This window comes from Plectropomus leopardus, chromosome 11 (assembly GCF_008729295.1).
Source record: "Plectropomus leopardus isolate mb chromosome 11, YSFRI_Pleo_2.0, whole genome shotgun sequence".
Classification (NCBI taxonomy): domain Eukaryota; kingdom Metazoa; phylum Chordata; class Actinopteri; order Perciformes; family Serranidae; genus Plectropomus; species Plectropomus leopardus.
The window spans coordinates 5,704,502-5,723,228 of NC_056473.1; the positions used below are offsets into that span (position 1 = coordinate 5,704,502).

An 18,727-nucleotide genomic window follows, 5' to 3' on the forward strand; every position below is an offset into this window, starting at 1 on the left:
GATTCATAACTCATAATTTCACCTATGTATCGTCAGTGAATTTGCCCTGTTTTTGAATTTATGTGCAACTTTCACCTTTATGTGTTACTGAGCCTTCTTGTTGAACGTATGGTTTGAGCTAAAAATTATCGTATTCATGAGAGAACCGTTAAATTCGTCAATACCGCACGAAAAAAAATGCAACTAGGATAATGATCATTTTCCTTTTTAAATGTTTATTAGTTAGCTGATTGTTTAGAATGTCAGAAATAGTGGGAAATAGTCTAAAACACGTTCCCAAAGCTCGAGGAGACATCTAGTTTGTTTTGTTGCTGTTATTGTTGTTGTTGTTGTTGTTTTGTTTGTTTGTTTTGGACCAACAGTCTAAAACCCAAATAATAGCCACTTAAGGTATCTTAGCATATCCTCACATAATGGAAACAGCAAATGTTTGCCATTTGTAAAACATGTAAACGATTGATTGGTTATCAAAATATCTGGCCATTAATTTTATATGAATCACAACTCATCAAATACCCGCACAAGACTGAAAAGTGTCCCAATTTACTCAGTGAATTAGAGGAATATGGTGGCTGGCAGTCTAAAAAAAGACACTCTGATGATGGTTAACCTCTTGAAACCTGAGCAAATTGATTTAATTTCGGAAAGGAGGCAAATTGCAGTGAAAGAAAAAAGGCCCCAAGATTTGCAAGAAATCGGGGGGGGGGGGGGAAAAGAAAATAATCTGAAACTATTTTTTAAACAGCTTTTTTTCAGTTCTGTCCATTTTGTTTTAACAATGTTCTTTAAATTGCATTATATGACCACCTGTATTAAAAATTATGTGATATTATATTTATTTGTTCTGTTGTATGATGTTTTAAAATTATGGATCCATAGTCTAATAATAATATTTAAAAAAGAAGAAAACTTAAAAAAGCTGTTTAAAAAATAGTTTCAATAATAATAATAAATAATAATAATAATAATAATAATAATAATAATAATAATAATAATAATAATAATAATAATAATTTATTATGATAGTTTTCTTCTAGCTTGTCTTTTTTCCCTTAGACATTTTCCCCTAGCTTTTGAAAAATAATTTTATAAAATCTACCAATTTCTTGCAGTTTTTTTCAAGAACATTTCTCACCAAGTTGCTCATTGCCTTTCCCCCGTGTTTTTGAAAGGAATCGCACTAATTTGCTCAGAGTTCAAAGGTTTTAATACTTGTGAAAGGCATCTAAGAGCAGCACAATAACAGTGATGTCAATTCTGGTTTCAAGGGGTTAAACGTGCTTGCTTCTCACATTCAACGCGCTTCGACTTCATAGCCTACAGTCTTAATCAGGGTAGCCTATAAAACCAATTGATCGATTATTCGAGATAAGCAAAAAAAGGCTATAGGCTAATTTGAAAACCACACATGCAAGTTTTTACGATTTCAAGACTTCCTACCCGATCAGTTTTATTTTTATGTATTCTTAGATTCTTAGACGAGCAGGACAAAACTCCTAAAACAAACTGAATACTGTTTCAGTGGTGGGCACAATAAGTGTCAGCAGAGGACGTCCCGCTGTCCTCTGTGTTGCAGCAGCGCCCCCTGCTGTCCGTCTCTAGGAAGCGACACAGTTTTGTATCTGCTGTCCCCTGAGGACGGCTGTTGCGCCTGCGCACCTAATGTAACAAGATGGCGGAGAGTGCGGAACTGAAGGTAAAGCGAGCCCCTACGTTAGCTTGACAAATAGACGTTTCTCACATTGAGATTTGAATCTCAGACCATAGCACCATTCTAACTTGACAGTAGCGACCCGATGGGATTGTTATCAAAGCATATAACACCCAAACAGCAGAGCAGCGGGGGGCAGACAAACTGTTAGCTGGTTGGCTAGCTCGTTAGCATTAGCTTTGTTATTGTTGCCGACGTTCCGTTAGGCTGCCTCTGCTGTGCGGCTCACCTGCAGATAAGGCCAGATATCGCTTTTAGTGAAATATGAACACTACATTTATGTCACCGTTTGCTACCCAGCGGGTCCGTAGCGTTAGCCACCTGACATTATCAGTAGTTCACCGGGCGGACCGCAGTGTCTGTTTGAAATCGGGCTCTGTCTATTCCCTGGACGACAAGCGCAGTTTAGCTTCCATTAGCGTTATTTCTGATTTGATATGGCGGTAGTCAACGGAAATATACCCTCTATCCATAGTGTGGTAACTGCAATATAACTCACGTTGGCGATTTTGGTTCAAAACTACGAGATAAAGTAAATACTGTAGCATTAGATTTTGTCTCAGTGAGAGTACACCGGCATCACACAGGCGCTGCTAGCTAGTTTATGCTAAATCTACGCTGTGTCCTTCCCTCTTTTGCTCTCTTAATGCTGGTTATTAATTATTAATGGTCAGAAAACACTGGTTGTGAAACGTTTTAACATTGATCTGCTCACTTCCTAAACAAATCTCTGCACTGTTGACACTCCTGTGCCTCCTCATATGAGCCGTGTTTTCTATAGTATAAAAGGTATTCAACATGTACTCCACATAGTTTAGCTCAGTTATTGAATATATCGAAATGTTTTCCGTAATAAGTGATGCCAAATATCAATCGTCATGAGGTTGTTTACAGTTACTGAATATTTAGCTTTTGCACTTCCACTTTGAGTGCCAACTGGGATCCTCAATAGATAACCTCCACTGAAAGTGGATTGCCACTTGCATTTGCACGTGCTTCGTAATTGTTTTTTTAGTGCAAGCATCAAGTGTTTCATCTGTTATTCACGAGACATTACTATAGGGTGATCATAAGAACACGAGTACATATGAAATATAACATAACGTGGAGATGAAAATGTTTTGTTTGGTGTCCCAGAGGTGTTGATCCAGTTTTATGTAAATTGTGGTGTTGGTTTATTTGAATCCATTACACTGTAAGCTTGGATGTGCTTTGTTGTGAATAAGAAGTCCAGTGTTGTTCAATTGTATCATTGATGCTTTTGTTATTTTGAAATCTCCAACTAAATAACAGGATCACTATTATAATATAACGCAGTCTGCTATAGAGGTTGACAGATTATCGGCCTGGCCAGTCATCTGGGCCAATATTTGGCATTTTGCTGATTATCTGTATCAGTGTTTTATTTTAATGATAGCTAATAAAATTAATTCATGAAAAAGTGTGCGTATTACACTTAACACCAGGGATGGGCGTCTGCAATACATGCAAAGAAAGTGTTCGCATGGGAGGAACTTTTACTTTGTTAAACCTCAGGGAGCTATTTTTATTCACTTATTTTTTATTTAAATTTTTACTGAATTATATAATAAAAAGTTGCAGGGAACAAACTGTATATTATATTGGAAGTTTCAGTTTTGATTAAATATTTGCTAAAGGCATTTAAAGAGTTGGAGATTTGTGTTGGTGTTTGTTGTTGACAGAAATATGTTCATTTTTATTTATTAAATATCAGTTATTAGACGCCTTAAGTACTAATGATAAGGGTATCGGCTCTGAAAAAGCAATATCGGTCGAGACTAGCCTAATATAACATCTTAAAGCACTTGTTCAACAATTGGGTCAACACATCTCTGACACTGTCTCACTAAAAGTTTCTGATGTATTGGATTTCATTATTTTGTGCAGATACTCATGTTATTGTGTCCACACCCTGTATTATCACTTTCAGCATGTGGTGATGCTTTATGAATCAAAGCTTTGAAAAGTGGATTGATTATTAGAAATGTGCGGTCTCTGGTTTCAGTTAAACAGTCGTCTCTGCCAAAATCATCTCAGAGTGACTGTTTGTCAGATATACTGTATGATGAAACTCTTAATTTTAAGATTTTATTAAGAAACAAGTCAGAAAAAGGACAAAGAAATTATATTAATCTTCCTGCTCCAAGCATCTGTAAAAAATGAAAATATTATGGGTGTGGGAATTTGCAAGCTAGTGAAGGGTTTTAAGAAATGAATAACAAGCTTTATCAATAACGTTTTAGAAGAAGAGATAGGAAAACTAATTTCTTTACACCTTAATATGAAAATGTGTTTTTCAGGGTGTAATAGACCTTTTTTTCCCATTTTTCACCAGCAAATGGTAATGAGCCTTCGAGTTTCGGAGCTCCAAGTGTTGTTGGGGTATGCAGGACGGAATAAGCACGGGCGCAAACACGAACTTTTGACCAAAGCTCTCCACCTACTCAAGGCCGGTTGCAGTCCTGCAGTGCAGATGAAGATCAAAGAGCTCTACAGACGGCGTTTCCCAACCAAAATGGTTTCACCAGTGGACCTGGCACTGCCCGGCGTTCATTCTGCCTCCAGCCTGCCCGCTGGCCTCGCCCAGCTGGGATTTGACAGCCACGGTTCCCCGTCGCCTCTGCTGCCCGTTTCTTTACTCGGGCCTAAGCACGAGCTGAGTCTGCCTCACCTCCCCTCCGCCCTGCACCCTGTACACCCTGATGTCAAGCTCCAGAGATTGCCATTCTACGACGTTCTGGATGAGCTCATTAAGCCAACCAGCCTGGGTGAGTCCATGACTTCCTGCTCAGCTGTGTGAGTGTGTGGATAACACTTCTTCCTTTTCTACATACTGATGGAGCATTGTGACCACAGATATGTAACCATGACTTGTTAAAGCCGTACTTGGTTCAAGTTGAGTATGAGCTGATTAGTGACTTCAGTAGATTTCCCCCCTGACTGTCATGTTCTGTTCCTGGTTTCTTTTTTGTAGCCTCAGAAAACAGTCAGCGGTTCCAGGAAGCATGTTATGCCTTCGCACTAACACCACAGCAAGTTCAACAGATCAGCAGCTCCATGTAAGTAAGAAAGCTGTGTGGTAAGCAATGAGAGGGAAGGAGAAATAGTGCTGTGAAAGTGTCGTAACTACTAAACCATTTTTCAATGTTGTTTACATTATTTAGAAAACACGTGTTATCTGATATAACAAGCAGTCAGAGTAAACATTGTTATTAAGTCATTGTTGTCCTTTAATTTCTGAAGGGACATATCGGGGACCAAATGTGACTTTGCTGTTCAAGTCCAGTTAAGGTATGTCTAACACACTTTTCTTCTAAACCAAGAAGTATATTTGCGTGCAGTAGTGTCTGCGTGCATCTCCTCTCAGGTCTGAAGCAACCACAAATAGTCGTGCCACTTGTTTACTTCTTGTCAGCTGAGACTTTCCTCTTAGGGGTTTCATCTGACATTCAGATTCAGACGTAATAGGTTAAAACCTTCACCAAAGTTTTAACTCGAGCTATTTATTCGCTCAAAGTTGTATGTGATTATTATGACAAATACAGGAGTCTAGATTAATTACCATAAGAACAGGTCCTGAATTGTAGAGCGAAGAGTGCAGCCGATGCTTGTCTGCCGGATGCACACACCCTCAAGTTTTATTCACAATGAAGTTTAGACATTCTAGAAAAAAAAACAATATAAAAATGTTACATTTTTTTCTGGAAAATATAGGCAAAGTGCAGTATAAGCAACACCTTTCTGTAGAAAAAAAAAAAAATGTATTTGATTAATTGATTTTTGATTTTTTTTGTCTTGCTTGCAGGCAAGCGAGTGCGTCCATTTACTCACAAAAAACAATGAAGTTGAACAGACGCTTAATTGGCATTGTTTTACTTGGGAGAGTATACATAGTGACTGTAAAAAAAAGTTGGCATTTTTCTTCGTTACAGAGTTAAATATCCATCATCCTTTATGGATGAATGGCATGCTTTAAGAAGTGCTCTTATATCACAGATGACTATATTTGACACTAATGACATGGTTAAGTGAGCAAGCAGGCCAGCCTTTTTGTGAAAGTGGCAACTTTACAGAAACAAGCTGCTTTCTGCATTTGTCCCTCAACATTTGATCTTATCGCTTCTGTGATTTCTTTTCTTCTTTTTCAGATTTTGTTTATCAGAGACAAGCTGTCCCCAGGAGGATCATTTCCCCCCTAATCTGTGTGTGAAGGTGAACGGCAAACCCTGTAATCTCCCGGTGAGTCCAGGCTGTCTCTCTGTCTATCTTGTCATGTTTTCTGTGTATCACAGCACCAGCTACTGAGAATCCAGGTCAATGATGTTTGATGTTTTGTCTGCAGGGATATCTTCCTCCAACCAAAAATGGAGTAGAACCAAAAAGGCCCAGTCGCCCCATCAACATAACCTCTCTCGTCCGACTGTCCACAACAGTCCCCAACACAATTGTGGTGTCATGGACTTCAGAAATTGGGAGGGTAAGAAGATCCAGACAAAGCTTTATGAATCAAGCGATACTTCCAATTAAAGAAGATTTTAGTCACATCGGTGTCATTTATCTTGCTCACGTTGTTTTGTCAGAGTTTTTCCATGGCTGTGTATCTGGTGAGACAGCAGTCGTCTGCAGTGTTGTTGCAAAGACTACGGTCCAAAGGAATCAGGAACCCTGACCACTCAAGAGCTCTGAGTAAGTTCTCGCTTGATTTGATAGAATGGATCACGTGTTTCTACTGCATCTGTAGTGGAGTAGGAAATGAAAAAGACTCACTTAGATTGACTTCTTTCATGTTGTAACTCCTGTGCTCTTTTTGTGGCCTGTTTGAACACTTAGTCACAACAACTTGGAAGTCCCGGGAATTAAAATTAGGATCTTAAAAGGAAGTCCCTCGGTTCCTTAAAGATTCCCTGAAAAGCTAATTTGCTCCCTATTGATATTTCTTGTTCCACTGCAGTTTTTTCAAACACTCAAAACATTTTACTCCATACTGACCAAGGATTAATGCTGAGGGACTTTGAGTTTACCAGATTAAATCAGCACACTTTCCATTAAACTGGCAGAATTTTTGTATGAAATATTTGCCTTTTTTCTTTTTCACAGTCAAAGAGAAATTAACAGCCGATCCAGAGAGCGAGATCGCCACCACCAGTCTACGAGTCTCTCTGCTGTGTCCTGTAAATACTCCACTATACTACTGATTTTTCAGAGTACTATTGTAGTTTTTGTTAAAGTCAGTGATTGAATTTAACTAAGTTTATTTACTCAAGTTTTGAGGCACTTGTACTTCACTCAATTATTTCCATTTTATTATACTTGATACTATTACTCCACAAAATTTCAGATGGAAATATTCTACTTTTTACTCCTTTTCATTCGTCACTTGTAGTTAGTAGTAACTTTTTACAACAAAACAAGCCATGCTTGTATAATATGATGTAGTGCTATACTCCTAATGTTCTAAATATTATACAAAGTATCTAAAATTGGCTGCACATCGACAAACTAGAACATTAACATGTTCTCACTGTACATGTATTTGCCATTCTGCATTATTGGTACTTCTTCTTTTGATACTTTAAGTACATTTTCTGATATTATGTATGTAGTTACCTATGTATGTACCTGAGTGATATTTTGAATTCAGGACTTTTAACTGTAGTAGAGTATTCATAGACAGTGGTATTTTCACTTTTACTTAAGTATTTCAGTACTTTCTCCATCACTGGTCATTGTATAGTAGATAGTTGTGAGATGTATATCTAGTGGCCTAGAGAAAATACCTTTAGAACCAATTAAACCAGCCACTTAGCCTGTTAATAGACAAGAAACAAGAAATTAATCATTCTAAAAATCGCCAAGAATTTAATTTTAGTGTACAGAGAGGCAAAAAAAACGCATTTCTCCATATACTGTACACTAACACAATTCTCTTGTTATAAAACAAACACACTTATTTTGTGCTTTTTTCATTAAAGCTGGGGAAGATGAGGCTGACAATCCCGTGCAGAGCGATGACCTGCTCTCACCTTCAATGCTTCGATGCCACACTCTACATCCAAATGAATGAGAAGAAGCCGACCTGGGTGTGTCCAGTCTGTGACAAAAAGGCACCGTACGAGCACCTCATCATTGACGGGTGAGCACAGCACCTCACACGTTCTGGGTAGATTACCGTCTAACCTGATGATAATGTAAGGGGGAGTTATAGTATTGCTGTTTGGTCTGAATACCTTGAAAGAAATTGTTGCTTTAAAAAGTGTAAACACTGTATTTCTGAAACATAAGTTTTAAGGGATGATGATGCACTAAAGCTTATGTTACCGTTTTTTTAACGTCATGCTGTTTTCACAGGTTGTTCATGGAAATCTTGAATAGCTGTTCTGACTGTGATGAAATCCAGTTCAAAGAGGATGGAAACTGGGCCCCCATGAGGTCGAAAAAAGAGGTGCAGGAAGTGTCTGCTTCATACAACGGTGTAGACAGCGGTATGTAGCTCGCATATTTCAGATTCTTTCAGCGTACTCTTCATCCTGATGTGAGAGCACAGTGTAAGTTAACTCATCCTTCTGTAGATTCGTCTCGGACAGAAACGCACGAGCAGAAACGGGGATCGTCTAACGACAACAGCAAAAGAGTGGATGTGATTGACCTGACACTGGATAGCTCCTCAGAGGACGAGCTAGATGATGAGCCGCCTCCTAAAAGGCCCTGTCCCTCGCTGTCACCTGTCTCTCCGCCTCCAAACAAAGGGTGAGTCTCCAAACCACAAACAGGAAGTGAGATCACCATGAACAAATTTATTTTGGGGATCTTAGTGCTTAACTTTGCTGTGTTATTTGTCTTGTCTGTAAGAGCCTGTGTCCACCAAGATTTTTTTTGTCACTTTTTTGTTTTTTTCTAAGCACCAGCGTCTTTTCAGTTGTTTCTAATGAGGAGCGTTGCCTGGAGAAAAATCACAGCACCTGTTGTTGTTTTTTTTGTTTTTTTTTTGTAGAGCTCCCCACTTTTTCTTTGTGGCCGCTCCTGGCGCTTTGAGTTGATAATCTCTGAACTTTTCAGAAAAGCGCTGGCGATTTCCTTAGGCAGGTTTCCATTACAGATTTGTGTATAACTTCAGCAATATTTTCAAAATGTTAATAAAACACAATCGTGACATGACTGTGTTTCCACTGAGTGATGTTATGTGACTTCTCCTCTGGCGATAACATTCCAAGAACCATGGTGACAGATGTTCAAAACAACAGCAGGTTTAATTCTGTTGCAGCCACTGCACTAGCCGTCATTATTCCCAATCGAAGGCAGTGTAGGCGTGTTATGCGAGTGATAATGGAAAGGCAAGCCCCCTATACATTGGAGTGGCCACGTATGAGGGATTTGTGAGTGGACAGTCCACGATTTCACAAAGAAATTGTGGTTCAAAACTTCCAGATGATCCTCTCAACTTTTGAAGAGTTATGCGATGCAGTAACACCTCTTGCAGCGCCTGCTGCATCATGCCTGAGGGAGCCAGCTCCAACAGATACTCTTTGTTGTAACATTGTGTGACCTATAAAGGGAAAAAAGTGTTCCCATTGCAGTTTTGCTAAGTATGTTTTTTTGTTTTGTTTATTTTAATCGACTGCAATACTACCTCATGCGAGCATAACAACTTTTTGTGATAAATTGGAGTTTTTGCAAAATTGACGTTTCCATTAAGTGTATTTCAATGGCAATTTCAACCTGCGCAGTTCGAGGGTTAATGGAAATCTGCCCATTGCTGCTTTTTAGCAAGGCTTCTGTCACAACAGGGACAGACGCTTATTTGTGGGAGCAGATCAGTCGGCAGACATTGGATGTTGCTTGTGGTGTGTTGTGCTTTTATCAGCATACCATTGTAAACTCATTGTTACTTGTGTAGTTAACCCTCTGTTAATGTAGCTTCACTTAAGCTTACTAGTTAATGCTAATGTCGAGATATCATCATGAAATCAAAACCCACAGCACATCATTAAAAAAAAAACACCGAAGCGCTCTCCAGCACTCGTCCACCGTCTCTCTGCAGAGGAAAAACGCTATGTGGACGCAGGCCCTAAGGCTACATCCTCACTAATGTGTTTCTGCTTTAAAACTTTAACTATTACTACATTTGTTGTGGTCCAGTGTTTTCAAAACCCTTAAAGAGGGTCTTTAGAAAATGCTGCGGACTTCATTTTAGCCTGAAAACGCCCGTGTTTGTGTGTTAGTCTGGACGAGTCTGAGACTTTTGAAAACGATGATGCAGACACCCACATTCACCTCTTGATTGGGTCCTACCAGTCATACTATATTTGCTTTGCAATGACTTCTAATCTATTGTTTCCGCCTCCTTGACAGCCATATACTCATGACTCATGACTTCTTCCTCTGTAGTATTTATATGCAACTTCAGCGCCTTTAGCACTGCACACACACAAAAAACACTAACACCTGCCAACATCTGACTTTTGTATGGAATGGGAAAGGTTACAATTGGCAGTCACACCCAAATTACCCTGCAGTAGTCACAGGTATTTATCGACCACGGCTCCAACGTTGCACCAACACAAAGTACAAGCTGTGCTCAAACAAAATTCTAAGTTAATCTGCACAGTTTGGAAGAGAGACTGGAAAAGTAAGTACAAAAAAACGTAGTAACCGCAGAACATTTTGACTGGTCTTCATGCTGCTCTCTGCTGTTTACAAACCTGTTTTTTTCAGCTCTTCTGTAATGATGAATGTGACACACCAGTAACAAAAAAACAGGGCCATGCTTGTCTGTTGCAGAGCCGTGTACACATTTCTGCTCTACTGGTGATGGAAAAGGAGCCCATAGCCTATTTTGATGGGTTTTCCATGTTAAAAAAAGTGTAACCGGGCTAATTTTGGTGGTAAAGGGATGCAAGTGTGTAAGTGTGGATGAAGCTTAAACTAACATGGTGTTGTTTCCTCCCAGTGTACTGAACCTACACAGCCATGCCTCACCTGTAAGCAGAGCTCCCAGCATGCCCCCTGTGGAGACCAGCTACATTCCTCCTCCTCCTCCTCTTATCCAGGACTATCGCCACTATTATCACACAACCAGTGACCTGCCAGGTATGCCTGTCAGTTGCCTTTATGTAAAAGTTTAGATTTCGCTGCCTTAGTCTGCCTTAATACAATAATCACATGTGCATATGTATGTTGAAAAAAATGTGATCACACATGATGCTCCAGCAGTCAGCACCTATCAAAGTTACAGTCTTTGTAGCTAAAGTGTGGTGATGGGACATGTCCTGACTTGATATGTCAGACTTGTTGCCGAGACAAAATCTTCAGTCCACTGAAGCCTCACATAAGCTGAAGCTGAGTGTTGGCATGGAAATACGACTGAGGAGAACTTCCCTGATCTCTTCCAGAGTTTTTAAGTTATTGTTAGACAACTGCACACCACCTAACTTCCTGTGACTTCTATTTATTATTATTAGTAGTAGTCTTAGTTTAATTTGGAGATAATCATGCTGTTTCTGGGCATGTATTTGTTCACATTTTAGCAAATTGGCACCAATTAAAGTGGGCTGAATTAGGTATTATCGACTCCTGTTTGCAGTGTGTGCGTGGATGTACAGACGGCTATCACTAGAAAATTTTAAGACTGAAGCGCACGCCTGACAATTCCTTTCACGATTTAAAAAGATCGGCTTTTTTTTCTCTGTGATTTCTAAACATATTTTCTTTGCAATGGACATTGGTGTGTAAGGGAAGGTTTTAGTTTTTTTTTTTTTTACTAAATTCTAAAATTATGTGGATCATATCAGTGTGTTCAGAGTTATGAAATAGTGTGATTTTTGATGCAAATTGCTGGAATCTGGTGCTTAGGGTTTAAAGAGGCTTACCTTAATTTCCTCCATGTGCTGTGTGTCATAGTCAGTGCTGCAACTCCAGCTGCTGAGCGTGTAGGTCAGAGAGCCAAACTCTGAGAGAATCAATCACTTCAAAGCCAGTTTGGACAGGGGGAATGATTACACCGAGTCATAATTCACTCGATGTACATGAGAAATGCAAGTTTTGTATTAAGGCAGACTTGACAAGTGAAGCTGTCTTTGAACACAGATGTTTGTTACTTATTAAATAAATATGTAACTGTATATTGTAAAGCACGTTGGGCTGCATTTCTTGTATGAAAGTTGCTATACAAATAATGTTTATTATATAATAATCATAACTATATAGTACCCTTAAAAACAGACTTTACAAAGTGCTTTGACAAACAAAGCAAAGCAGAAGTAAGAAGCGTTTCTTGCAGAGGCAACAAAACTTTAAGAGCCGAACAATAAGACCAGACAAAATTTAAAGTAGGATTACACAAGAGGAAAATAATTACAAAACAAAAATAACAACCCATACCAATAAGAGTAAATACAATTTTAAAGAATATTAGCAGTAAACACAGAAATAATAGCATTAATAATAGAGTTAACCCTAATCAAAACAGAATAATAGAATGAATTAAAAGACAAACTAAAATAGATTGGTAGTGTATATTGGTAGTTTACATCCAGATGAAGTAAATAAACTGAGTCTTCTTTTCTTGCAGATCTAAATTTCTTCTCCTTCCTCCAAGGCGACAATCAGGTATATTTACTCAAACCTTTGAACTTTATTTGCATCATACTGCAGTATGTTTATGTCGGGTTAATGCGTTAATGGTCACTCTTTTCTGTCCTGGCAGCATTACAACATGGTGATGGCTGCAGCGGCGGCTGCATCAGCGTCAGCCTCAGAGGACCACGACCTGCTCCTCAACCGTTTTCTGCCGTACGGCTCCTCTCCAATGTTACGGGAGCAGCCGGGCACCCCGGGGAGCAGCACGCTAGCGGCCACTAACGGAGGCAGCAACAGTGGCAGCACCAGTAGTTTGGTGTCGTCCAGCAGTCTGCGGGACCGCGACAAAGACAGAGAGCGAGACAGAGACAGGGACAGCCACACCATCTCAGGATTGTCGAGGTCCTCGGTGGAAGCTGCTGCGGCGGCGGCCATTTACGGCTCCATATCTGACGTTATCTCTCTTGACTAGATCCACACAGAACTGAAAGACAAGGGAGACCTTGAGGACAGGAGTTCTCTGTAAATACGGAAGAGGAAGATGAAAGAATACAGTGCTATGTACAGAGAGGAAAATCTATTTTCAATTTTACTTATCATGTGTATATAAACTTAGGACGCTTCTTGTCCGGTGAGTTACTTCAGTTGATATTTTTCTGTGAATACTGAAGACTTTTTCACACCTCTTCATGTGGTCCTTTGATTATATTGTACCTTTTGTACCTGGTTTTTACAGTTTTGTTTCAATATTCCATGTCAATGGCATTATTTCAGTATAATGTTATGTGCACAGAGCCCAATGAGGTGACACCTTATGTAACATGATATTTAGAATATAAAGAAAATGGGCATTGTTATAGATGTACAAAAGGCAAGTCACAGCAAAACAGGAAAATGTGTAACACTTTCTTTATTTTCTAAATGGCATCATTTCTGTCAAACATGTTTTGACAGCAGAAAGATCTGGCCATTATTGCCATCACTGTAGATTTTTCTGTGAGACATTCATGCTGTGGTCATAATATTTTTAAGGAATTATTTATGATGTAAGTTATGTTGGATGTGTGCTGTTTTTTAAAGAAGCATTCCTTATGCCTCTAGGAACTGTTGCCACTACAATTGCAAACGCTAGATCCTTCTGTTGTCATAACTCTGCACTCTCTTCGCCTGTTTCAGTCAATCGATTATGAACAATAGTGTATAGTTTAGACTGTACCTAAAGTATAAATTGGGAGTAAGTCTGTATTGTAAGACCAGGCTTTTTCAGTGTGTGAATGAACGGCACTAGTCCAGCAAGCAGCCTTCTTATTGTGTGTTTTGCTTATAATTTAATTTTGCCTATTACACTTCAAAATATACAACGAAAACGACAGCAAAGTGGCTGGTCAGTGTCTTTCAAGACAGCTAGTTTCTGGTCAGCTTTTGGGTAATTCTACATTTTACGTTTGATTTTAACACTTGCTTCTCGACACACAGGCTGTTTGGAGCAGTGGAGCGTTCACAGTTGCAGGAAACACTTAAAGAGTAGTTTTCAGCTTTGCATGTGTCTGCGAATTTCCCTGAAAGCTCACCTGTGCGAGTGCTGTGCCGTTCCTGTGCAACGCCACAGGATGCACGGCCTTTTTTTGTCGTTAAGTGTTTTTGCAACAGCCTATAAGAGAACTGTGATAGCTTAGTCTTTGAGTGTATCACAACACGCATTTTGGCCCAGAAGTCAAAACCATTGAAGTTATTATGGACTCATCCCCTCCCTTTATTTTTCTTGACTTGTGCTTACGATTAGGATTATTTATTATCATATATATTTTCAGCATTTGTTTGATTCGTGGATATGCATTGCTGTCATTGTATGTGATATTTCTTTTGTAATTATATAATTAATGCTATTTAAAGATGTCATAGTTGCTTGACATGCATTGTAACATTTTCTGTTTGTTTTACTATCAGATGATGTCAATAACTCAATAGAGGCTTTGATCATTTTGAACCGCTACAAGGTCTACTGTGCTGTTTGATATTTGTAAGAATTAAACAGATATAAGAAAGTGCACCTTTGTAGTTGTTCTAAGGATAAGTCCATGCTGCAGTATGCAGTCAGATGTCTTCTAATTTATTGTTGGGTTAATAAGAAACAAGAAGAATTTGCTGTAGGGAAATACCAATATGTTTCAGATCATTTTGAAATGCTGTGCCATTACATAGTTTGTCCACCAGAGAGCAATGACTGGAACTGATTGCATTTTCAAAATATATGGGTTTATTTTAAAATAATTTGTTGATTTATTATTATAAACAGAATAAGGAAATACTATAGAATCGATAATAGTTATTAATTGAATCATTTTATCATTTTATCCATTAATTCTCTATGACTTCTTTAGATTCCAATTCAATTGATTTAAAGTGCTGCTTTGTGAATGTATCACTTCCCTATAACTGAATGCTGTATTTAATGGTTTTTGTCATTATGTCTGGTGGCATACTCCTAGCTCCTTGACATATTGCTTTAGATCATAATTGCAGCACACATTTTAGGTTTTCACAGCAGGAAAAGCACAGGTGTAATTGATGGATGGCTCAGTTCCATTTAAGTGTGTTGGTAAGTCAAAACCCAGCACCTGCACACCTAAATGGAATGCACAAACTGATTTGTTTATTCAGAGGAAACCAAAGGAGGCGTTAAGATTTTAATTCTTTGTGTGAATCACTATGCTGGGTCTGCAAGACAGGACCAAGTGCATCCCTATCTGTATACTGTTTTTTAAGTAAAGTTCCTGTACATGGAGCATATGTAAGGGGATCATTGTGGGGGTGAAGTGGGTCCGATTACTTAGGGCCCCATGGAAAGGAGGCACTGGAAAACCCCGGAATGAAATGCGACTAGTTGCCACACTTTGATCTTCGATGCTGAAAAAATGCTGCAGGAGGGCAGTAAAGCTTTGAGAAGGCAGTTTTTTTTCTGAAAATGCGACAATTTTACATTTCGAGAAGGACTTCACATTATCCAATTACCCATAAATTATAAATTATATCAATATAATTGTGTTTTTAGGTAAATAAATGACATTAAAATAGACTGAATGAATAATGCATTTTGGCATAATATTCCTACTAATGAACGTTATTAGACAGCATTTAAACCAAATATGAAAAATTCGAGTATATTATATATATCAAAATATAAACACTTTGCACATTATTTGACTTGCTAATAAAGTTCTTCCCAAGGTTTAGAGGTAGTAGAATCTCTAGAATTACTAATAATTCATTGTAGTTCGCCAGCTTGAGCAACATCATCTGTTTATTTTAACGGCTTCACGGGTTTATTGTTCAACCGGGTGCCGACTTTTCTAAAAATAAAAATAAAATTTTGAAAAAAATGCTCATCAAAAGTTTCTATACACAATAATTGAAACAAAATGTTTATATGACACACGACAAACATTGAAAATACGATTGCATTTCCGATAAATTTGCATTTTGCATAAAATGTGAAGCGCATCTTTCGTCGCAGGATGTATGCGTCATCACGCTGGTTATGACGTTTTTAGATAGCGGCGCCGTTTCAGACTGGAATGGGAGCTAGCAATTTTTCCCATATTTTGATAGTTTAATCCGTGAATGGCGCCGAAACAGGACCCGAAGCCTAAATTTCAAGAAGGTAACAAGCTGTATGTTTTGATTTCAGATAGATTCGTGGCGTCATTCAGTGCTGGAGCCGGAAATTTTAGCTAGCTCTAACACCGCTAGCATTGTTAGCCTTCATTGTTGTTGCACAAAACAGGTCTTTGTTATTTTTATTCGCCATGTTCGTCATATACTTTGTATTTTTTTCTCTACGATATAGCGTGACGTTAGCAGAAGCATGCCGGCAACCTTCATGGTTTGCATTTTAAGGATATTGTTACGCGCTAACTAAAAGCATTAGCTTCATTCATGCAGTGGTGTTAGCTCCATTGATTTCACCGCCCACCTCTGTGTTCTGTCGGTGAGCTGTTAGCACACACTGCTGTTGACATACCGCGACAGGTTTTTCTGCAGCTTCCTCTAAAAGATACAACAAGAACATCGTGTATTTAATAAACTTTAGTGGTCCTTGTTGGTGTGGCAAACCGATTTCTCTCAAGGAAAAAAATAATGTTAGTTAATTAATTTTAAATAATTAATTGAAATATATCTATCTTTTACACACAGTAATTTAGTTCATTACACAGTATTTAGTTCATTTTAATTTAATATTTTGATATAATGTAAAATAATACCTATTACTGTGTCAGCTGAAATTTATATACATTCACTCCATTCAGTGCGCTGCAGGTTCTGAAACCCAAGCCATAAGGTAACTCTCTTTGATAGGGCAGAAATTAGGTGAGTTAATTAACTGACTGGATCTAGTACTTGACAGAAAGTTATTTGACTACGATCTTAATTATCACCATTTAAGTTATTAATAAAGAAAAATATTTTTTGCTTCTCAGTATTAGATTTTTCTACTTTTCTCTGGTATATATAAATATAATATGAATACCTTTGGGTCTAAAAGTCTAAATTACACAATTTTTATAGAATATTCAACAGACAAACTGATCATGCATCAAGTCAAGTTTTCCACTAAATTTAACTCTTGACTCTGCCAGAGTGTGTAACTAAAAGTCATTAATAAACTGTGATGGGGGGTGGGGGGTTGTGATACATTATAGCTGATGTAAAGCATAGAGAATTATAGACGGTAGAAATAAGAACTATAAAATGAAAGAGTATGTTATGTGTGTAAAAGAATACAAATACGTGCTTTATGCTACATTACAGTGTGTAAAACTATTACGTAAAGTTCAGAAAGTTTAAAATATGTGCATTATGCTGCAATTTACAACACAATATATTAAGAAATAGAAATAAAAATAAAAAGGCAATTGTAATTATTGTTCTCTGTCATCAGAAAGAAACCGGTGTAAGGTGCAAGACATTCAAAACTAATAAACTGAAGGTGTTTTTTTTGTTCTTGTGTGTGCTCAAGTAGTTTAGTGAGCTTTACAATTTTCTCATATTTTACTTGGACTGCTCTGATGCTGATTTTAATTGACCATCACTCTGTTCAGGTGAAAGAGTGCTGTGTTTTCATGGGCCATTGCTCTACGAAGCTAAGGTAGGCTGCTTTAGTTAGCCCGGTTTTGTGATCATGTGATCCACCTCTGTATCTCTGATATGAATGTTTTTTAACAACGAATTATGTCTCTCTTTGCAGTGTGTTAAGATAAACATCAAGGACAAACAAATCAAATACTTTATTCATTACAGTGGTTGGAATAAGAAGTAAGTTTTAGTCCACATAAATGAAGTCTTAAATATTTGTATAGTAAAGGGTTTCCATTTGCTTGATTTCTTTCTTGGTGTTTTATCTTCCAGCTGGGACGAATGGGTTCCTGAAAGCAGAGTGCTTAAGTATGTGGACAGTAATCTGCAGAAACAGAAAGAGCTTCAGAGGGCTAATCAGTAAGTCCATCCTCTTGTTTTTAATGAAAGTTTTTATTAACATTATTGTTTACAAAGGCCACTATAATGAGTTTTTTATGACCATGGTCCACAGGGAAATAGCAAATTAAGACAGAATATTATATACCATGTTTACCATGTAGACCAACATTTAACACTAAAATTAGACAATATTTTAATATTCAAAAAAGACAAACTGGGACACGGAACTGCTTTTTTTAATTACATTTTTTCTTGTCTTTAGTTGTACAACAGCCAAAGACTAAATGCACATTTTTATAACAGCCAAAATAATCACTGAGCAATTATAGCCATACAGTTGGATCATCACAGTGTCCCTGCAACAGTGTGAAAAAAGTCCCATGACCTTTTAAAGTTCTCGCCATCATCTTTGAGTTAGTTAACATGAGTTCATATGACAGAAACACAACAAAAAAATACAAATGAAGTTTGCGCAAATATTTAGCCTAATGAACCGGCTGCAGCCTGTGCCCTGAAAGTGTCTTTAATATGAATTATGTATACTCAAGTACTTTTTTTTTCTTAATTCAGAGACCATTATGTAGAAGGAAGAATGAGGGGTGCTGCACCGAATAAGAAGATACCTGTTGCACCGCAGAAAAATGATGTGTGAGTTTAAGTCATGAGATTTTCCTCCTGTCTCCCGCTGTGCTGTCCCCTTTCAGACTGTTTCAGATGTGTGATACCTGTTGATTTTTCTTAACACCTGTTTTTTTTCTTATTGTAGGAAAACCAAAAAGAACAAACAAAAGAGTAAGTATATCATGTTGCATGTTTACACAATTCACACAGTTTAACTGCATGCCCTCCAAAACATCAGGTTTTTGCACAAGTGTGTTTCCATCATCATAACAATAGAAGCTGTAAATCTGGGTGTCAGGATAACTGTGGAAATTATCCTTTATA

General features: G+C 38.0%; 2 protein-coding genes across 2 annotated transcripts in view; both read left to right on the forward strand.

Moving 5' to 3' along the window:
* The first annotated feature begins 1,667 nt into the window (after positions 1-1,667).
* pias1b (protein inhibitor of activated STAT, 1b) lies at positions 1,668-14,223 on the forward strand. The gene is made up of 14 exons (XM_042496438.1): positions 1,668-1,696; positions 4,068-4,500; positions 4,707-4,791; positions 4,976-5,023; positions 5,881-5,971; positions 6,075-6,209; positions 6,313-6,418; positions 6,830-6,903; positions 7,705-7,865; positions 8,081-8,214; positions 8,302-8,479; positions 10,680-10,819; positions 12,300-12,337; positions 12,435-14,223. The coding sequence occupies exons 1-14, from the start codon at positions 1,673-1,675 to the stop codon at positions 12,777-12,779; spliced, it is 1,992 nt and encodes a 663-aa protein (XP_042352372.1). The 5' UTR covers positions 1,668-1,672; the 3' UTR covers positions 12,780-14,223.
* Positions 14,224-15,845: 1,622 nt separating this feature from the next.
* morf4l1 (mortality factor 4 like 1) overlaps positions 15,846-18,727 on the forward strand; it is an 18,545-nt gene continuing 15,663 nt past the window's right edge. Inside the window, exons 1-6 of the mRNA XM_042495998.1 lie at positions 15,846-15,968; positions 17,407-17,453; positions 17,553-17,620; positions 17,714-17,800; positions 18,353-18,430; positions 18,549-18,574. Coding sequence (XP_042351932.1) covers positions 15,929-15,968; positions 17,407-17,453; positions 17,553-17,620; positions 17,714-17,800; positions 18,353-18,430; positions 18,549-18,574 — 346 coding nt within the window. The 5' untranslated portion in view covers positions 15,846-15,928. The remainder of the gene's footprint in view (positions 15,969-17,406; positions 17,454-17,552; positions 17,621-17,713; positions 17,801-18,352; positions 18,431-18,548; positions 18,575-18,727) is intronic.

Bases quoted from the DNA above. Each gene is read 5' to 3' on its own strand.
- pias1b (XM_042496438.1), top strand. From the start codon at position 1,673: ATGGCGGAGAGTGCGGAACTGAAG. The intron at 4,501-4,706 runs GTGAGTCCATGA...TCTTTTTTGTAG, and splicing joins CATTAAGCCAACCAGCCTGG to CCTCAGAAAACAGTCAGCGG. The intron at 6,419-6,829 runs GTAAGTTCTCGC...TCTTTTTCACAG, and splicing joins TGACCACTCAAGAGCTCTGA to TCAAAGAGAAATTAACAGCC.